This window comes from Nematolebias whitei, chromosome 3, assembly GCF_014905685.2.
Source record: "Nematolebias whitei isolate Nwh7 chromosome 3, NemWhi1, whole genome shotgun sequence".
In the NCBI taxonomy this organism is placed as follows: Eukaryota; Metazoa; Chordata; class Actinopteri; order Cyprinodontiformes; family Rivulidae; genus Nematolebias; species Nematolebias whitei.
The window spans coordinates 40248788-40269481 of NC_056500.1; the positions used below are offsets into that span (position 1 = coordinate 40248788).

Below are 20694 nucleotides of genomic sequence, written 5' to 3' on the forward strand. Positions count from 1 at the left end.
GCCATGGTGGTCAGATGGTAGACTGGCCGAAAACCAATCATAGTCAGCTTGTACCTCATCTCCCCCTCATCCATCTGACCCCTCCACGTTGAGCTTCTCTCCTGAGCACCAGAACATCTCTGGGGACTGTGCGGGGATGAGGTGAGCCGTGATAGGGATGGACAGGAGTGGTGGTTCGGGGTTAGACCTCGACTAGGATTGGCAAGGCTTCGAAGCCTCTGGGCTTCACCACGTTTTGGCTTCACTTCGAAGAACAGTCCGTCCATGGTGGCTTCAGAGTCCAGAGGCAGATGTTTGCCTCTGCTTTACCTGCAAAACATCAACAAGAAATTATTTAAACTGATCACCTAAAAAAACCCACATTCCTCTAAACAGGTATTAAATAAAAGCCCAATTCTTGTAAAGTTGGGACATCATGTTAAATTTCAAAAACACATTTTAATAACAAAAAAGGTACACAGTAAACATTAAATGTGTAAACTAAGAAATTGTACAATTTGTGAAAAGATAAGTTTGAATCTCTTTGCCAGAACATCTCAAACAGTGGGGACAGAGCCATATTTTCCACTGCGAAGCAGCCCCTCTTTGTTAAACACCAGTTTGTAAATGTTTAGGACCCAAGACCAGTTGCTGGGGGTTTGGAGGGGAATGCTGTCCCTTTCTTGTTGATGTTGGATTCTAGCTGTTCAACACTTAATAGTCTTTTCTGGAATCTAAAGAATGCCATTCTAAAACCTATACATACCATTTCTACAGTGAGAGTAAGCAGTCCATTCCAGAGGCACTAATGTACCCCAATACCATCAGAGAGGCAGGTTTGTGAACTGCGAGTTGCCAACAGACCAGATGGTTCCTGTCCACTTTAGTTCAGACAACACAACATCCATTTCCATCTTCTAACGTTTAGCCGTAGTCCGGTCATGGAGGACACAGGTCAAGGAGAGAAACGACCTCCCTCTCCCCAGCAACACTTTTCAGCTCCTCCTGGGGGTGGTGGGGGGGGGGGGGCACTGAGGTGTTCCCAGACTATCAATCAATAAATTTTATTTATTAAGTGCCCTTCATACTATAGCAGCTCAAATTGTACAATAAACCCACAAAAGCAAACAATAATGATAATAATGGTCGGGCCTGGCCACCCTGTGAATGAAGCTCATTTCAGCCGCTCGTTTCCAGGATCTCGTTCTTTCAGTCTTGAGCCAAGCCTCCAGGTCTGAGGGGGTTAGAATGCAGACTGACCAGTAAATCTCATAGTTAGGGTTGACTTGGGTTTCTATCCCTTAGTTATGCTGCTATAGGCTTAGACTTCTGGAGGAAAAATGGAGGCTTCCTCAGTCTACTGTGGTCTTTACTCAACCTGTTTGTAATTATTTCTATCTTAACATGTTTTTTTGTCGTCTTTCCTCGTATAGAAAGTACATGCACCTGGACCTTCTGTGTTCCTGTCCTCTCAAACCCCAGCTGGTTGAAGCAGATGTCCGCTCATCCTGAGCTTGTTTCTGCTGGAGGTTTCTTCTTGTTAAAAAGGGCCTTTTTCCTTTCCACTGTTGCCTTTGAGCTTGCTCAGAATGGGAGACTGCGACGAAGTGAAGATTCGACGCAGCCTGCTGGCTTTGATCCTTAAATAACTTTTATTATTGTGCATGCCAATGTTTTTGTTCAGTTCCCCGAGTTAACATCCGTTGCGACTTGGTGCTACGTACACTGAATTAAATTAAATTGAGAGTTTTACCTTTTAGCTCAACTCATCACCACAACTGACCAAAGCAACACCCTCATTACTGAGAACAAGGCCCCAATCTGTCTATCCATCTCTTGCTACTTCCTATTATCACTCCAGATACTCCACTCTGGTTTCCAAGTAGAAGCTCAAATTTCAATTTGTCTGACCACACAACGATTTTCCACAGTCAACAATGTTCAGTCAGGTCATCTGGATGGTTTCTTATGTTGCAGAGACATTTCGTCCTTCATCCGAAGGACTTCTTCAGTCTGAGGAGCCCACCAAACCAAACTGAATCCCACAAACAGCTCCACTAGTTTTTTTCCACTTCACTCTGGGAGTGACCTAGTGGGATTCAGTTTGGTTTGGTGGGCTCCTCAGACTGAAGAAGTCCTTCGGATGAAGGACGAAACGTCTCTGCAACAAAAGAAACCATCCAGATGACTGACTGAATATTGTTGGATTTATACTGGGATTAATGTTTTTGTTTTGTTGTTTTTAAAGGTGTCTGATATTATCAGCCCCCATGTGGCAGAATTAATTAACATTTCTCTCTCAACCGGGTCAGTTCCAAGTTTTTTGAAACAAACGATTTTAAATCCGATCTTGAAAAAGCCCAACTTGGACCCCACTGAGCTCTGCAACTACAGGCCAATATCAAAAATACCTTTTCTCACCAAAATTCTGGAGAAGTTAGTGGCTGGGCAGATGACTACTTTCTTGCAAAATAATAATATTCTTGATAAGTTTCAATCTGGTTTCTGCAAGATGCACTCCACTGAAACTGCCTTATTAAGAGTCTCCAATGACATATTGATGGCTGCAGACTCTGGTCAGAGCAGTGCTTTGATTTTATTGGATCTATCATCAGCTTTTGACACAGTCGACCACAAAATAATGATACATCGACTGCAACATGAGATGGGATTTTCTGGAACTGTTCTTAAGTGGTTTTCTTCTTATCTGAGCAACAGAACCTTTTCAATGTTTGTTAATAACATACAGTCTAAGACCACTCCATTACTGAATGGTGTTCCTCAGGGTTCAGTGTTGGGTCCTATTCTGTTCCTTCTGTACATCACCCCCCTGGGAAAGATTATCAGTAGCTTCAGAAATGTGTCTTACCATCTCTATGCTGATGATATTCAACTGTACTGTTCCTTTTATGACTCAGAATTACATAAGTTAGCTGAATTAGTAAACTGTGTTTCCCATATTAAGGCGTGGTTAGCCAACAACTGCCTTCAGTTGAATTCTAACAAGACGGAAACCCTGATCATTACCCCTGAACAGAAAGTTCCTTGGATTAAACAACACCTCGGTTCTCTGGGCTCCTCTTCTCAGCCGAACCTCAGAAACCTCGGTGTTCTGTTCGACCAGTCCATGTCTTTGGACAAACATTCAAAGCTTCTGGTAAAAAACTGCTTTTATCATCTGAGAAACATTTCTAAACTAAGGGCAATGTTATCCAGATCTGACCTGGAGATGATTATTCATGCTTTTATTTCTTCTCGTTTAGATTATTGTAATTCCCTTTTTACTTGTTTTAACAAAACTGCCGTCGCTCGTCTCCAGTTGGTCCAGAACTCTGCTGCGAGGCTTTTAACAGGAACTAACAGAAGGGCTCACATTACACCAGTTTTATCTTCTCTTCATTGGCTGCCTGTTGAATTTAGAATTAATTTTAAAATCTTAGTTTTGACTTTTAGAGCTTTAAATGGACAGGCCCCCCAGTACATCACTGAAATGTTGTTTCCTTATTCTCCAGCCCGCACCCTTCGGTCTTCAGCGCTGAACCTTCTTAAGGTTCCTAAGACCCGGTTTAAAACTCGGGGTGACCTGTCCTTTCAGGCCGTAGCCCCCCGGCTGTGGAATGCCCTGCCCCTGTCTCTCCGTGTGAACGACTCTGTTGATTCTTTTAAAACGCAGCTTAAGACATTTTTATTTCGTCAAGCTTTTAGTTAAATGTTTTACTGTTTTTTTTTTCAGCTGTTTTTACTGTTTTTATTAATGAGTTGTTATTATTTTATTTCATTTTAAGCTTTTATTTTTTATTGTTGTACAGCACTTTGTGATTGTATCTATGATAAGTGCTATATAAATAAAGTTTACTTACTTACTTACTTAATGCGCATGAACTTTGGAATTTTCCCACATTGCTATAGTCCATTGTAAATGAGCTTGGACTCAGAGAAAACAGTTTCTGGATGGTGTTCACATACAACTTTGCACGATGGAGCTTGAAGCACTTGTAAAATGTGTCAATGACGTGATGCCAGGAAAATAACCAGTCTAGTGCCCTGAGGGTGTTTCCATTAATGACTTTCAGCCTTGTCCTTCAGAGATTTATCCAGATTCTTGAATATTGATATGATATGAACAGTACGATTCAAAGTCTGTTCGGTCAGAACTCTTAGACTGGTGAACCTCTGCCCATCTTTACTTCTAAAAGGCTCTTTTAAGTCCAAGTACCAATCAACGTTACCAAGTGGTTCTGGAGTATCAGGACAAACACGAACAGGGATTTTATAAACTCTCAGCCTGTCACGAGAGTAAAAACCACCATGATGAAGCGGATAGCGGGACAAGACAAGGATATTTACAGACGTCACATCTTTCAGAGAAAATACAAAAGTAAAGGACGTGTTTACCCAGCTCGCAGCTGACCCGTGATATTTCAGTCTTCAGCTGGAGGAGCAGACATCAAACGGAAGTCCCATTTCACCGTCGAAATGTTCGCTTTTAAACAAACAGGTAATGTTTTCAGGTGCGCGACTCGTGGACTGAATCCTCTCAGCCTCACCTGTCAGTCCCGCTGCATGGAGGAAGAGGAGGAGAGAGGGGGCTGCACACGCGCACACGCACCTCAGACCTTTACGCTGCTCCGGTTAAATATAGAAAACGGGGCTCCCTCCTCCTCTGCATGACAAGTGCACGCTGCCTGCACGCGCTGCAGGACTCTCCTGCACACCTGGCGTCAATTAGCAATCAGCACTGCACATTTACCGCACGACCAGTTTCTTTTATTGGGTCAAAAATGCTCACATGCACAGTACTTCACTCCCATTCACAACGCTCATAGAGCAGCAGACACATTCAGAGCTCTGGGCTGTAAAATCAATGCACACTGGCTCCACCTGGTGGCGCTCCAAGCATGGAGGTGCAGATGTTTTACACGTTTACAATTAAGTGTTTTCCCCTCATCTGTATTATTTAAAGCTTTAAAACTGCCCTCACAGCCACCTCCTTTAGTGAGACGGCACACAGTAAAAGTAGTTTACACAAGAGAACACAGTAAAATGAACATTCCTCTAACCATTTCCATCAGCAGCAGTGCAGTCGAAGTGTAAAAACAGTGTTTTTTAGATTATCGTCATGTGCAGGGGATATACAGCAGCCTGATTGGATCATGACATCGTGTGGAAACAGGAATGTCCTGTGAGAAGAATAACTTATCCATGTGGTCAATGTTTTGGAATGATGTACTATAAAACAAAACTCCTTGGATGTGCATAGCATGCTGAAATTTTCATGCAATGCTCAGAGTACGTCCCAGCTACTAAAACATTACATTTGTGCTTAATATGTGTAAAATTGATTTGACTTACTATTTTTGTTGGCTAAGGTTGCGTAGCTGTAGTGGCCATTTTAAACCAAGTCCCCTTCAAAAGATCATCAGTTGTAGATGAACATCTAATCATTACTTTCTGAGTTTATCTATAATCTGTCCAGTGGTTCATGAGAAATTTAGCGAACGCTCATGAAAATCAAAACAGGGTTTCATGGCAGTGGCCATAAAAATATAACCATTAAAAAGAATGCACATCCTTAATTTCAAGCTCCAAAATTCAGATTATGGCTGCACAAATGCAAAGTTGAGGTTAAATGTTGTCAGAAAGGTAAATTATTTAAAAAACAAAAAAAAAACAAAGGTTGAGATCTTTACTGGTCCAAATATCCTGTAAAATGTCTCTACAGGTAAAAATCTAAGATTAACCCAGGAACGTCTACTGGAATAAATAAGACATTTGGTGAAATGCTGGCCTAAAATGTTTTTCTTGTTATTTTAGTCTTCTGCAGCTCTACTCGGGCTTGGGCTGCAACTTGTTCTTCTCAGGCTCAAAGAAGTTTTCTACGATGGCGTCAACCAAGTCATCCAGCTCCTTGTTCAGGTGCGTCACATCACTGTGAAAGAACCAAAAGAAGAAGGACAAACAAAGTTGGTTATTTATGTCGAATAATTACAGTTGCCTGCTCCAGTTAAGACATTAACAAATTTATAAACTCTTTGTTTGATTCCCTCTAGTGTGAAAGAAAAACATTTATTTGGGTTTTGAATCTTAAAAAGTAGTCAACTATAGACCAAAGTCCATGCTCGATAATCCAGGTATAAAATCCAACAATGCTCAGTCTGCAACTATAGATGTACATGATATAGAACGCATATTTTGTTTCTAATTATTATATTTTGAGGTATTATACTTACCATACCACACTTAAATCAATAATCATGTCACTCCCTGGCCTTTGCGTGGACCTACCTGTTACCAGGAGCAGCACAGAGCTCAGTGTAGTATTTGATTTTTGGCTCGGTTCCACTGGTCCTGATGGTGGCCACACCTCCGTTGGAGAAGCTGAACGTGATCATCTGACTGGAACTGGAGGTGGGAAGAACCTGAGAGGAAGGAGTGAAAGGTCAACCAAAGAGTTTCCTGTCAGAAATGAGCTGATCGTAGGAACTCTGCACGTGCTCGTGTCCTCACAGCCTTCTTGTCGGGCTGGTTGCTGTCGTAGCCGGTGGTCAGGTCTCGAACGGCGGAGATGGAGAAGCGACCGCACTCGGTGGGGTACGAGTCGTTCTTGCCGCTGAAGTTGCGCAGACGCTCAAACAAGCTGTGGATCACGTCCTGATCGTGGCAGATGAAGTAGGAGTTCTTGCTGATGTGGTAGCCGTACCTGACGATGAGGAGTGCAGAGATGAGTTCATCTGCAGCGAAGGAAATTAACGAAAAGATACTCGTGCATCTTACTCTTTAAAGATGGTGGTGAGCTGCTGAGACAAACTCCTGTTTTTTGCAGCCAGATAAGAAACCATCTCTCCTGCGATGGCTGCTGCGCTCACTCCATCCTTGTCCAGAACCGAGTTACAGCACATGTACCCTGCAACACACACACACACACACACACACACACGCACGCACAGTGTGAGCAACAGCCCAGCTGCTGCAGTCAGCTGCCGTTTCCTTTAATAACAGCGCTCCCCACGGCATGTGGTTCCATTTACAGCATCGTAATCTTTGTCATGTTGTGCACGTTTGTGAAACCGCACGTTAGCTTAACCCAAAAACAGTTCACCTTAACCAAGAGCTTCGTGTCTGACCGAGAGCACAGAACTGTCCAAAAGGTTGAGATCCTTGGTAGACTCGAGCCTGATCATTTACAATTCAGGTTTTCCTATAAAAAATGAAGGATGCTGTGCTATTTTTGTCCTACATTCAAGAGTCCACTTCAGTGTGCTGAAGGAGGCCAGAAGAAGAACATCTGAAGTAGTTAAGTCTTTTCTCTCTGGAACAAAGGACAGGCCGCAAACAGCTGTCTAAAAATTTAATTTTAAGACATAGTTGGAGGATCTAAGACACGTGAATGACTTTTTATACCCAGTTAAGGGTCCAAGGGGCCAAATGTACTGATTCACAATTAAAAACCTTCAGGCGTGCACCGCTATGAAGCAAAATTCAGCTTTCTGGGCATTAGGAAACATTTTCTACCACTTGTAAGAATGTAAGTAAAAAAGCCGACGATGAAATAATTGTTCTGGTTCAGAAACGACAAAAATCTAAATAAGAAGTTATTGTTGCCAAGTAAAAATTTACACAAAAACAACAAAACAGTTGAAACAGCTGTTTCCCACCGGGCTGATGGCAACTCTTCACTGCACTTTTCTATACTCTGAATAAATCCTTACAGCAATTGTTATTTTATGGAAGAAACCGAGTTGGAGCCAGTTCCAGTTGGTAAATCTGGTCCCTTTTGTGTCACCTGAAAGAATTAAGGCCTTCAGTTTGGCATCGGCATGTTTAGGAATAAGAAAGAAGCAGGACACATCTTGACAGAGCAAAATGAACATGAGCTCTCAGATTAGACCCCCCCATCTTGTGACTCAACCCGTGTCCATCGTTAGTGTGCATACCTATAGCCTCTTCAAAAGCAAACAGAACGAGCTTGCCCTGGTCCAAAAGGTCTTTGGCTCGGTTCCCCATCCACTTGAATCCTGTCAGGGTTTCCTGTTCAAACATTGCGACAAACTATGACTCAACATTTATTTCAGGAGTTGCGCTTCGTTTTATAAACCAGAGAACTTGTGACGTGAAATGAGTTATAAACTTGAAGGTGTTACCTCGAAGTGGAAGCCCTCCTTCAGAGCGATGGCCCGCAGTATTTTAGATGACACGGTGCTCGACAGCATGTAGACGTTTTTCACGGCGGTAACTTCGGAGTTCTGCTCCTTCCAGCAGTGGAACATCCACCAGCCGAGCAGCGCTCCCAGCTCGTTACCAGTGAAGACTCGCCACTGTCCGCTGAGGCACAGAGAGAGGCAGCGAGTTCATGGACACGCAGGCAGACAAGTCTGTCGTGATCACAGCATTTCACCCACCATGGCGCTGGACTTTAATCAGGACTGCTGCTATTTATTCGGACCTGGTACATGGTGTAGGAATCAGGTTTTCATCCTCCAACAAGCTAATGTGATAAATGTGACAATCTGGACTAAGCTAGTGCAATTGTTTCCATTTAAAGTCAAATTGAAGGAATAATCTGAAGGAGAGTGAGGTATGGAGGAAAATGTACAGTTCTGTTCAACAAATTAGGTAGAAAAACACAAACCTCTCCCGCCTCTCAGCTACAGCCAGCCGATCAGCGTCAGGATCATTTGCTAACACTACAGAAGCTCCCTCCTTCTCTGCAAGGGCAAATGACAGCGTCTGCAAAACAAACATTTGTTACAAAACAAACAAAACGCAGCGTCTACTGCTCGCGACTGGATGCTGTACATCTGGTTCTCACCAAGACTCCCTTTCCTTCCTCAGGGTTGGGGTATTTCACTGTGGGAAATTCAGGATCTGGATCTTTTTGTTCCTTCACAGCATACGGGGGGTGAAGATCAAAGGCCTTGAAAGCTGACTGGACAAACGTGTGACCCACGCCGTGCACAGATGTGTGCACGATTTTCACCTCTGATGACTTGTTTAATTCCCTGCGAAGATAGAAGTTAAACATTTTGTATATTTTTTACATCCACAGTCTACAATTCTAATCTAATATGTATATGTATGTGCGAGTATAATTTTTTTTTGTATGTTTAGTAATTTTATGGTCAAGACCTACAGCCATAAGTCTTGACCAGTTTTTATCTCAAAAACTGTTGAAAAACACAGTTGCAAAGGAACTGTGTGAATATCTGGACATAAATTAAGAGTTTGAGCAGTTTTAGTCAAGGTTTAGAGAACAGAATCTGCACTGGTGAAAGTTACTAATGATATTCTCATGGCCTCTGACAATGTACAGGTGTCTACAGTGGTCCTGTTAGACCTAAGTGCTGCATTTGATACAGCTGATCATAATATTCTACTACAGAGACTTGAATATGATATTGGAATTAAAAGATTTGCCACTGGCTCTCGCCGAGATCAGATGCTTCTCCCCTCCCTCTCCGCTTTGCTGCTCTGTCTGTCTGTGAAACTGCTTGTGAGACTCTCTTGCATATCCTCCGAACCATAATTATGGACTTGTTTTGATCAGTTGGTCCCTCAACTCAATTTACAACATTTATTAGAAGAGAAGACATGCTTTAGGTGAGCCGATTTGCCCTGTTGGCACGCACGCAGCTGGATATCTCATTGACTTGGAAGATTTGATGATGCGTCTATCTCTGCTGCCACTTGTGGATTTTAAGAACACATATTTAATTGGATTTGTGATAACTGGTTCCTGCTTTTGGATTCGGCTGGTTGCTGGTTTTATCTACAATCAAGGAAGTCGTCTGCAGCAAATTTGGACCCGATCACGCTGCTTGCCTTTTTGATGCCTTGGTTCGTGTCTCGAGTACCCAGACTCAAATACTTTGGGCTGAATGTATCAGATCTTGGGGATTTTACTCAGCCATGTTTCATCGGTGTGGCCATTTAATTTGGACATTTTGGAACCGAGTCGACCAACACAGACTCAAGATAGATGTCATTAAGTTCTGCCTGTCCTCAAAACAACTGTGTGTTTATCTGAATTTGGCTCCCTTGGCTGGCCTTGAAGGCCATCTTATCTGAATTCACCTGGAGAACATGATCTGACGCTCACCACCCCCTCCCTGAGGAATTTCCAACTGATAACCAGATGGAACCAGCTGAATAAACTTGTGTCATCATTTCAGGACTCTTGGATCCTCAGACGTTTTTCTCGGCCATTCCTTGACATACCTCGAGAATGTTTATGGATCTCACCGGAGGACATTGACTGATTATTCCATCCTTATCAGAACTCTAAAGCGCCCAGTATACTCCCACGCACGTCCGTTCACGCGTGCGTACGTACGCATGTACTGTACGCAGAGGGTTCAGACTTCGTACTCGGGCGTACACCCCTGAGCAGCTGCAGAGCAGCTTCACAGACAAGGGGTGTTTACCTTCGGGACAAATTGAGGTCGTCGATTGGTCATTTGCTGACACGCCTACTGGATTGATTTACTGGTCGGAAAAAAGAAAAAACGAGCAGGTTTAATTGTGGTTCCTAGAGTTTCCAAAAGCAGAATGGAAGGAAGATGTGTCAGTTATCAGGCTCCTCTCTTGTGGAACCAACTTCCAGTTTCTGTCTGTGAGGCTGACACATTGTCCAGTTTTAAGGTCAGATCTAAGTCTTTTCTTTGTTGATAAATCCTATAGTTAGGGTCGGCTGGTTTGTCCTGAGATATCCCTTAGTTTCGCTGATATAAGCTGACTGACCACATTTCTTCCCTTTGTTGTCATCTTTATTTGCTTTATTGTGTTTGTATTTGTAAGTTTTTATTTTTGTTATTTTTCCTGTAGAAACTGTATTTGCATGAATCTCAACAGCTAATGTGAAATGTTAACCAGCATCACACAACTGTTAAAACCAACAACAAAGTATAGCGTAGGAAACTCTTCTTAGCTGGCAACTGTTTTGAATGCTGCTGCTCAACAGCCATATCATTAACACACACCTGTGGTGACAGTGTTTCAGAATGGCCTTAAAGTACTGTGTGAAAATGTCCTGGTAGGGGTCTTTCAGCAAGGGGCTCTTCAGGATCCCCTCTGTGTTCCAGGACTCTGGCCAAGGCTTCAGGTTCTCCTCAATGGCTTTAGAGATTCCTACGTCATGAGGAGACACAATCTGGGCACCATTTTCCCAGTACACCTGGTACAGCAGAAGAAACGTAAGTGAACTGATAAACATTGTGTACTTCCATAGTAAAAGATTAAAGAACATTACTGGTATATGCTCAGTGACATGTTTATGATGGGTCTTGTGAACAATAGAACATTCTATTCTGTATGAAATAGTTTTGGCAAAGAAAAAAAAAAACTACCGGTAAGTATTTTTTAAAGTTCAAGGTTCTTTATTGTCATTAGTATCACATGTGGTACATGAGGTGGAATGAAATTGTGTACTCAAGGTCCCAGTTACATCCAACAATAGCAAAAATATAAAGTGTAAACAGAAACAGTAAATAAGGATCTAAGATATAAACTAAGATATACACTAAACAAACGCCAAACAATACACTAAAAGATCGAAGATATACGCTAAGCACTAATACTGTAAAATAATACACCAAAAAACAGCAGCACGGACATGAGTCTTTGTGGGTGGATGAGTACGAAGGAATGAATACAGCAGCATGAAATAATAATACTAATATTAATACAATATTTTGTGTTACCTTGTAGCCGTTGTCTTGTTTGGGGTTGTGTGAAGCAGTTACCATGATACCAGCACACAGACCCAGATGAGAAACTGTGAAAGGCTGCAGGAAGTAGAACATGACAAAAACAATCAGCAGTAATAATATGCATTTAAAATACACAAACAAAAAACAAACCTAAAAATATTGAAACTGTTAATTGTTGCATATTGACGTTGCTCATTAGATGCAGTTAAATGGCAGCTGTAAAATGTTGTTGTTGAACACAACCTGTTGAGCCATGCATGTGTTGTGCAATAAGCTGTATGGGGAATGAGTGAGGTCGTTTTTTTTTTTTAAAGGAATTTGCTTGGCAGCCATCCACCCTGACAGCAGACAATCTGACCTGACTTGGAAATCTCAGTCAGTTGTATAGATCGCAAAAACCAAAGAGCGTACCACAAAGGGTGTCGGGGTGATGTCAGAGAAGAGGTGAACCGGCACTCCTCGACTGATGAATACGGCTGCAGCCAGGCTGGCAAATCTTTTGCTGCTGCCCCCGCTGGGAGGGTGGGCCCGAGCGTCGTACCCAATCACCACACCTCGCTCTTTAAGGTTCCCAATACTCTGCTCCAGGTAGCAACAGAAACCCTGACAAGAAAGGTACGAATGTTTATTAAGATGAAAAGCAAAAAACAAACATGTTTAGACACGTCATTTGAACAAAGCCATTCATAACCAATGGTTTATGTCTGGGTAAAGCATCAATACAAAGATAATTATCAATAATTAACTGGAACAACTTGCGCTCATGCTGATGGATAGACTGGTATTGAGTAATAATAAGCAAAACTTTCATTTTCAGGCTGAAAATCTCCAATTGTCAAACAATTTTACTCTATAAACCACACAAGTCTAACTTTTGGGGGCTTTCCATTGAGGATTTTAACTGATAACTAAGTTTTGGGTAGGCCTGTCGCAATAAACAAATCAATTAATCGCATGATAAATGAAAATAATCAACCTCAGTTTCATGCATCGGTTTCTCGTGTCTCTCTCTTTCTACTGAAGACACTGGATGACAAAAGGCTCAACGCCGGTGTTCTTCAATGACCCCTCCCTTTCTCTTTAAAATCCATTTTAACAATCCGGTTAGTTAAAAGCAGCTAAGCTGAGAAGCTAAACTACGAGCTAAGCTAACAGGCCGACCTCTGGGAAAAAACCTCCGTCTTGTCTAAGTTCCAAAATTCACAGTTGAAACTCGTGCCTTCGTGTAAAAGTTGTTTTTCTCTGCAAAAAGAAGCTGAGAACTTGTTTACTGATTTATTATTAAAACTTTTGTGTGAAAAATGCTATGCTAAAGAGCTCAAACCACAGAGTGTCCGTCATTTTGAGAACCGAAAAACAGGAAGGACAGCCAGCCCATGTCACGTCAAGGGGCCTCCCTCCCATTTATCTTAAAGAGACACGCAGCTCGCTCCCTTACTATCCATCCTTCAGTTCAAACAGTCTTATAATGCCATCAGATGGTCAAAACAGGTAATACACACAAAACAAATTATCAACATGTATTCTTAAATTTGACAACAATTAATAATTATTGTCAAATTTCAAACAATATTATAGTTTATCGCAATAATTTCTGAGACAATTAATCGCCCAGCAAAATTTGTTATTGTGATAGGCCTAGTTTTGGGGACACACTGGTCAGGTTTACAAGAAAGTCGATATTAAAAGTTCAGTATCTAAGTTAAAAACACACAGATCATCCCTAAATGGTCATAGTTAATTGTCTATGTCATCTTTCTGAATCAAAGCATCTAATTATGAACTTTGAACAGAAATAATACCATGTTCTGTCTTAGATCAGGACGTCTGAATGAAAAATCGAGACTATACTGTGGCTTTAAAGGAAAGTGTAGTCTCAATTTTTCATTCAGACTTGTGTGAAATGGTGTTAATGTTTTAGCACCATTTCACACTCTCTTCCTAATGTATGAATGAATGTGTGTTTACAAGTGCTCTCCATGTATTTACAGTCTTTTCCCTAAGAAACAGACAGTAAAGTGCTTTGTAGAACCTAAACAAGGTTAAAATTACTTTTAAATATTGTCAAAACATTTGTATTTACAGATCTCAAACAAAATTGAACACAAAAGACTAGATTGTGAGCCTCACAGTTGACAAGCATTGCAGAGGGGAAAAAAATATGAAACATGCCGTGTGTGAGGGTTCATGTGACCTGATGCTTAATGTGTCGCAGCAGCTCATCTGTTAACAAACCTGCGTGGTCTGGATGATAGTGAGGTCATTCATACAGGATACGCCGGGGCCCATGGCTGCTCTCAGTCCAGCAGTACCAAACTCCATCCTGGAGGAGAAACATTTCCTCAGAGTCTCCACGGCTCCCTCCTTCACCAGATCCTGAACCACTGATGTTGTTTTGGGGTTCTAAGAAAAAAACATACATTAATCTTTGGTTTAATGCTGAAGCAAAAACTAGAAACGCCTTGTATCTGTGACTTTCCTTCCCTCCATTGATTACGGTGACATTATTTACATGAACGCTCCTACAAGAACCCTGCAGATGTTGGATGCTGTCTATCATGGTGCACTAAGATTCATAACTGGCTGTGATTATCGTACCCACCACTGCACCCTGTATTCACCGGTTAACTGGACATCATTAACTTCACGCAGACTCTCTCACTGGTACATTTTCATCTTTAAATCACTTCTTGGTCTGTTGCCTTCATACATCTCCTCCTACATGTCTCTGCGTGAGTGCAGCTACAGCGTGCGCTCTCAGGACATTATTACCTGCAGTGTTCCCTCAGTGAGGACTGAACTTGGCAAAAGGGCCTTCTCCTACTCCGCTCCTGTTTCCTGGAATATCTTACAAAAAGATTTGAAGCTCTCGACCTTGACCTCTCTAAGTGTCTTTAAGAATCTGTTGGACTCCTGGCAGGGTCCAATGCTGACATGTTCCTGTTTTAGTTTTCTACATTTGTCTTGAAATCTAGCCGGTTTTTTTTTGTGTGTTTGTTTTGTTACCTTTCCCTTTTAGCCATCCTATTTGTTTAAAAAAAACCAAAAAAAAACCCTGCAGTATGACTTTTTATAACTGTTTATTGTTGTTGCTGTTGTCCATTGTTGTCATCTTTCTTTGTTGAAATCAGGTCTCTCTTGTAAATGAGTCTTCGAGGCTCAATGGGATTTACCTGTCTAAATAAAGGTTGATTGATAAACTGTTTGACTGAAGTGTTCTTTCTGTGCATCTCTCATGGGAAGCATTATTTAATTTATTATTGCAAAAAGAAACCAGATCTGTTGCTTTTACTTGCTACTTTTGCTTAATTTTAATCTCAACGTTTTAAAAAAAAAAAGTTCACTCAGTTGATCAAATTACTATAGAGGGATATTGTGTGAAAGGTATGCACTGAAAACTATGCAATCTAATTTAAAAAAGTTATCCTGAGCGACAATAAATGGTGTAGATTGAAAGTGTTTACTCCTGATCTGCTAAACCAAGAGGTGACTCGAGTCCTGTGATAAATCTAAATCAAGTTCCAGGTCCTGACAATATCCAGCAACTTCTCACACCCATTGAGGAGTGGACCAACGCTCCACAGGCCACAATCAACAACCTGATCAACTCTAAGTGAAGATGTGTTGCACTGCGTGAGGTAAACACCAGATACTCACTGGTTTTCTGACCCCCCTGGATCTCCACAAAACAGTAAAACTACACATTTTAGAGTGGCCTTTTATTGTGGTCAGCCTAAGATGCACCACTGCAATAATCATGCTGTCTAATGAGCATCTTGATGTGCCACACATGAGGATGGATTATCTCAGCAAAGGAGAAGTGCTCACTAACACGGATTACACACATTTTTGAACAATATTTGAGAAAAGATCTTTTGTGTACATAGAAAGTCTTAGATTTTGGAGTTCAGCGCATGAAAAATGGAAGCAAAAACAAAAGTGTTGCGTTTCTATTTTTGTTCCGTGTACTTTTTCCCAGTCTGGGTTATGGGAGAACTGGAAACTGGACTCTGTCGTCCAGGCACGTCCTAATAAAAAATCAAAAACTAAAAGTCCACTCCAGTTTTGAATTGTTACCCGACAGGAAGCAAGCACGTCTTCATCTACAGATTTGTTTCACTTTGAAAAAGACAAAAGTGCAGTTTTCAACATGGCTGATTAAACATCTCGCTGCAACTTCTCTGAGGTTCACAGAAGCGGAAGTGAGATTTTTTTCAGAATAAAGGCTTCTGGTTGCACCGTCACGTTATTTGTTCCTAAATGTCTAACTTTGAATTGTAAAATAACGACCTTCAGACGATCATGTAGAAAAGCGTAAGTGCGATTCAAACCTCTTCCTGTTACATTTGGAGAGTAAAGTTAACACCGGTTAGCTAAGCGGCTAACGCCTCGGCTCACCCTGTCGTACTCCAGCCACTGCCGGACTGCCTCGTCCAGCTTCGCGTCGCCGGTTGCGGTCAAACTGCCCTCCATTTCTTCTTTTCGCCCGAGTCAAAACACTATCCCACCCACTCCTTCAGAACCGGCGAGGTGGACGTGCTCAGCCTGCAGCAGCGACTCTTGACCCAAACGAGGATGCGCCCATAGACAGACGGCGGATGTGACGTAACACGTAAGGTTACGCCGCGTTCCAGGGCTGCCGTAAACTGATGAGGCCACGCTTTCGTTTCGAGATATTTCGAGAGGACATGTCACTGAAAAAGAGAAACACATTCTTCTATTTTCTCTATAACAACATTATTTCTCTTTTTCAGTGGAGAAAGACAACAGACGTATACCACTGTCCACACACACACAAAGCTCAAATGTAGCTGCGCGCACACACTGGATGTTACGGTAAAGTAACTTTTCTTATCAGGTCAAATCATTTGAATTATTCATTCATTCATTCATTCATTCATTCAACCTTTATTTTAGACAGGTTAATCCCATTGAGCCTCGGGGACTCATTTACTAGAGAGACCTGATTTTAACAAAGAGTGATGTCAAAGACAATAATAGATAATCAAAGGATGCGTACAAACAGAATTGTTTTTATAACACAATAACAAATCCTGCATAGCAAGTAATGTGCTTTCTAACAAGAAGAAAAAAAAAATTAGCTGCACCCACATTTTTTAAATCATAAATATTTCAACAACAAAACACTAGATTTATAAATGCATTCATGCAGGCCATACTGTCACATGCGCACATGCACTGAAGAAAGAACGCAGAAAAAGCATTATCATAAAATTATACAAACAACAAAAAAAGTCATTATTTATTTTATTGGAACATAAATAGAGACATCCAAAAAAGTTCAATCTGGTCCTCTGGACATTCAAAAAAACCAAACAAAGCAAAAAAAATGTAGAAACGTTTCGTCTCTCATCCAAGAGACTTCCTCAGTCTGAGGTGCTGTATTCAGCCCAGTCTCTTAAATAGCACCTTCTCAGAGTGGATCAACCAGTTTGCTGCTGACAACCAAAACCAGCTGATCACATGCTCAAGAAGGACCATCAGCCTAACAATGGATCATTAGCACACTGATGGCTGTTTACTGTTCACAGAGGGCTGAGTGATACTAGCAATCACAGCATTGTAAGAGGGGGACAGTTGAACCCGGAGGCCTCCACCTCTGTTTAATGATGGACGATTTCTTTTCACAAAGATGGCCTCCTTTACTCCTCTCTCAAACCATCGTTCCTCTCTGTCCAGGATGTGAACATCTTCATCCCTGAAAGAGTGACCGCTGGCCTGGAGATGAGTGTAGACCGCAGAGTCCTGGCCTCATGATGTTGATCTTCTGTGCTGGGTCATCCTTTTGGCCAGTGGCTGTTTAGTTTCCCCGATGTAAGACTGATCACAGCCCTCCTGACACTGAACAGCATACACAACATTGCTCTGTTTGTGCCGGGGGACTGGATCTTTGGGATGAACCAGTCTTTGCCGTAATGTATTTTGGGGTTTAAAAGCCACTGGGATGTTGTGTTTAGAAAATAAACGTCTCAGTTTCTCTGATACTCCCTCAACATACGGAATGACCACTGGTCTGGGTCTGGGTTCCTCCTTTTCACCTGTTGGCTGACTGGGGTCCTGTTTGGGTTTCTTCTCTGCTTTCAGGAAGGCCCAGTTAGGATATCCACATTGCTCTAGAGCCTGTTTTGTGTGGGATTTCTCCTTCTGCCTGGCTCCTGAGTTAGTGGGGACGCTGTCTGCTCTGTGGTACAGAGTCCTGATGACTCCTAACTTGTGCTCCAAAGGGTGATGGGAGTCAAACTGCAAATACTGGTCTGTGTGGGTGGGTTTGCGGTACACCTCAGTTTGCAAATGTCCTCTATCAGAGACTGAAACCTCACAGTCCAAGAAAGCCAACCTGCCATTTTTGTCATCTTCTCGTGTGAACTTGATGTATTTATCCACAGAGTTGATGTGGTCAGTAAAATATTGGACTTCCCGAGATTTGATTTTCACCCAGGTGTCGTCAACATACCTGAACCAATGACTTGGTGGTGTCCCTGAAAAGGACGTCAAGGCTCTCTTTTCTACCTCCTCCATGTACAGGTTGGCAACAATAGGAGAAACTGGAGACCCCATAGCACACCCATGTTTCTGCCTATAATATTGCTCCCCATATGTGAAGTAGGTTGACTGCAGGCACAGTTTCAAGAGTTGACACAGTTGTTCTGTGGAAAGCGTGGTCCTGCTGCTCAGAGTGGTGTCTGATTTTAATCTTAAACTGACCACCTCTACTGCATCATCAACAGGAATGCACGTAGAGTGATGTGACATCAAAAGAGACCATTGTTTCATCAGTCTCCATGATGACATCCCTCACCTTATCCACAAAGTCCATGGTGTTCTGTATGTGGTGTTCTGAGCTGCCAACTAAAGAGATGAGTACAGACGCCAGATATTTGGGGTTACTTACTTTTACTTAAGTAAAAACATTAATGTGGTGCTTCTACTTTTACTAGAGTACATTTGTGTCTGTTTATTTGTACTTTTACTTAAGTGCACTGTTTGACTACTTTTTCTACCACTGGCAATTGTAACATTCAAATGTATGCAGATGATACTGTAATGTATATACATGGCAACACCTGAAGACTAATATCTGAATACCTGACAAATTCTGTTTCATGGTACATGATTAAAGCAGCACTGCCTGCAACTTAATGTGTCTGAAACTGTGTTTTCTCCAAGTCAAACATTTCTAGTGTAGAGCAAGATTTTAAATATTTGTTGATATATAAAAATAATAATAACAAAATAAAATACCTTAATTTCTTTGACTCCAGGGGAAAACAACTTTAATGTAATAACCATTTACAGAAGAGTGGATCTTACTCTGTGATCATGGCAGTGTATTACAATTTTTACATAGTGTGTTAAGTTCAGATGTGTCTCATCATTTCCATGCTGATGATATTCAGCTATATTGTTCCTTCAGACATTCTGAAGATCGCAAGTTGTCCTTGTTAAACTGTATTAGCAATATCAAACAGTGGCTCAGTGACAACTTCCTGCAGGTTAATTGTGATAAAACTGAAACGTTAATTATTGCTCATGACAATGAAATATCTGGAATTAAGCAACACCTTTGTGTATTAGCCTCTTCTGTCAAACCAAATCTCAGAAACCTTGGCATTATTTTGGATTCTGCCATGTCACTGCAATGCCATTCTCGTAGATTAATCAGAAATTTTTTTTTCCAACTAAGAAATATTTATAGGCTTAAATCTCTTGTGTCAAAAGCCAAATGAGAGATTATTATTTATGCTTTTATTACATCCCGTCTGGATTATTGTAATAAGTCTTTTCATTTGTTTGACCAAAAAGGATCTTGATCGTTAGCAGACAGTTCAGAATGCTGCTGCAAGGCTTTTAACTAACACACAGAAAATACATCACATAACACCAGTTTTAATCTCTTTGCATTGGCTACCGGTACATTTTTGAATTACTTTTAAAATTTTAGTTCTTACTTTTAGAGCCCTGAGTGTAACCGCTCCCAAAGTCTTTTCGTCTGGTACAGAATAAGGCCACGGTCCAACTGATGTTTTCTCAGCTTTTAATTATTTCTTTGCCACACAGGTTCTTTTGCCAGTAAACACTGTGAAAAACTGTGTTATATACACAATATAAACACAAGTGTTGACAGAATTGCATCTACAACCAAATTAAACATATAAACACAAAATATGTAAACGTACCGTGTGCGCCTTCTGACCAAATATTTAGGTGTTATTGGCCATTCTTCCCCACTTGGTTGTCTCCGACTCTTGCTTTCTGCTCGTGTCCATACACACATGCAGCTTATAAATCTGAACTGGTCAAGTGCACTCCATGCTCACGTCTAGGTGCAGTACCCAATTCCACCAACAGATGTCAGCAACAACAGAACTTAAATGATTTTTTTCTGCGACAGCTACAGGTCCTTCTCAAAAAATTTGCATATTGTGATAAAGGTCATTATTTTCCATAAGGTAATGATAAAAATGAAACTTTCATATATTTCAGATTCATTGCACACCAACTGAAGTATTTCAGGTCTTTAATTGTTTTAATACTGATGATTATGACATACAGCTCATGAAAACCCAAAATGCCTGTCCCAAAAAATTAGCATATTTCATCCTACCAATGAAAGACAAGTGTTTTTAATACAAAAAACACCAACCTTCAAATAATCATGTTCAGTTATGCACTCAATACTTGGTCGGGAATCCTTTTGCATGAATGACTGCTTCAATGCGGCGTGGCATGGAGGCAATCAGCCTGTGGCACTGCTGAGGTGTTATGGAGGCCCAGGATGCTTCGATAGCGGTCTTAAGCTCATCCAGAGTGTTGGGTCTTGCGTCTCTCAACTTTCTCTTCACAATATCCCACAGGTTCTCTATGGGGTTCAGGTCAGGAGAGTTGGCTGGCCAATTGAGCACAGTAATACCATGGTCAGTAAACCATTTACCAGTGGTTTCGGCACTGTGAGCAGGTGCCAGGTCGTGCTGAAAAATGAAATCTTCAT

General features: G+C 41.4%; 1 protein-coding gene across 1 annotated transcript; it reads right to left on the minus strand.

Annotated features, from left to right (window-relative positions):
• Positions 1–4724: 4724 nt before the first annotated feature.
• pgm2 (phosphoglucomutase 2) lies at positions 4725–16276 on the minus strand. The gene is made up of 13 exons (XM_037674962.1): positions 16083–16276; positions 13920–14087; positions 12096–12287; positions 11676–11759; positions 10956–11149; positions 8789–8978; positions 8609–8706; positions 8121–8301; positions 7914–8007; positions 6754–6883; positions 6487–6679; positions 6265–6398; positions 4725–5908 (listed from the first exon to the last, which is right to left on the minus strand). Exons 1-13 carry the CDS (start codon positions 16155–16157, stop codon positions 5806–5808), a joined length of 1836 nt encoding a protein of 611 aa, XP_037530890.1. The 5' UTR covers positions 16158–16276; the 3' UTR covers positions 4725–5805.
• Positions 16277–20694: the final 4418 nt, after the last annotated feature.

What these genes read in the sequence shown, in the direction of transcription:
- pgm2 (XM_037674962.1), bottom strand. Translation starts at nt 16,157, where the DNA reads ATGGAGGGCAGTTTGACCGCAACCGGCGACGCGAAGCTGGACGAGGCA. An exon ending in CTATCATCCAGACCACGCAG is followed by an intron (nt 12,288 to 13,919) that starts GTTTGTTAACAG and finishes CTTTCTTGTCAG; the next exon opens with GGTTTCTGTTGCTACCTGGA. An exon ending in TGCTTTTGAAGAGGCTATAG is followed by an intron (nt 6,884 to 7,913) that starts GTATGCACACTA and finishes TGTGTGTTGCAG; the next exon opens with GGTACATGTGCTGTAACTCG.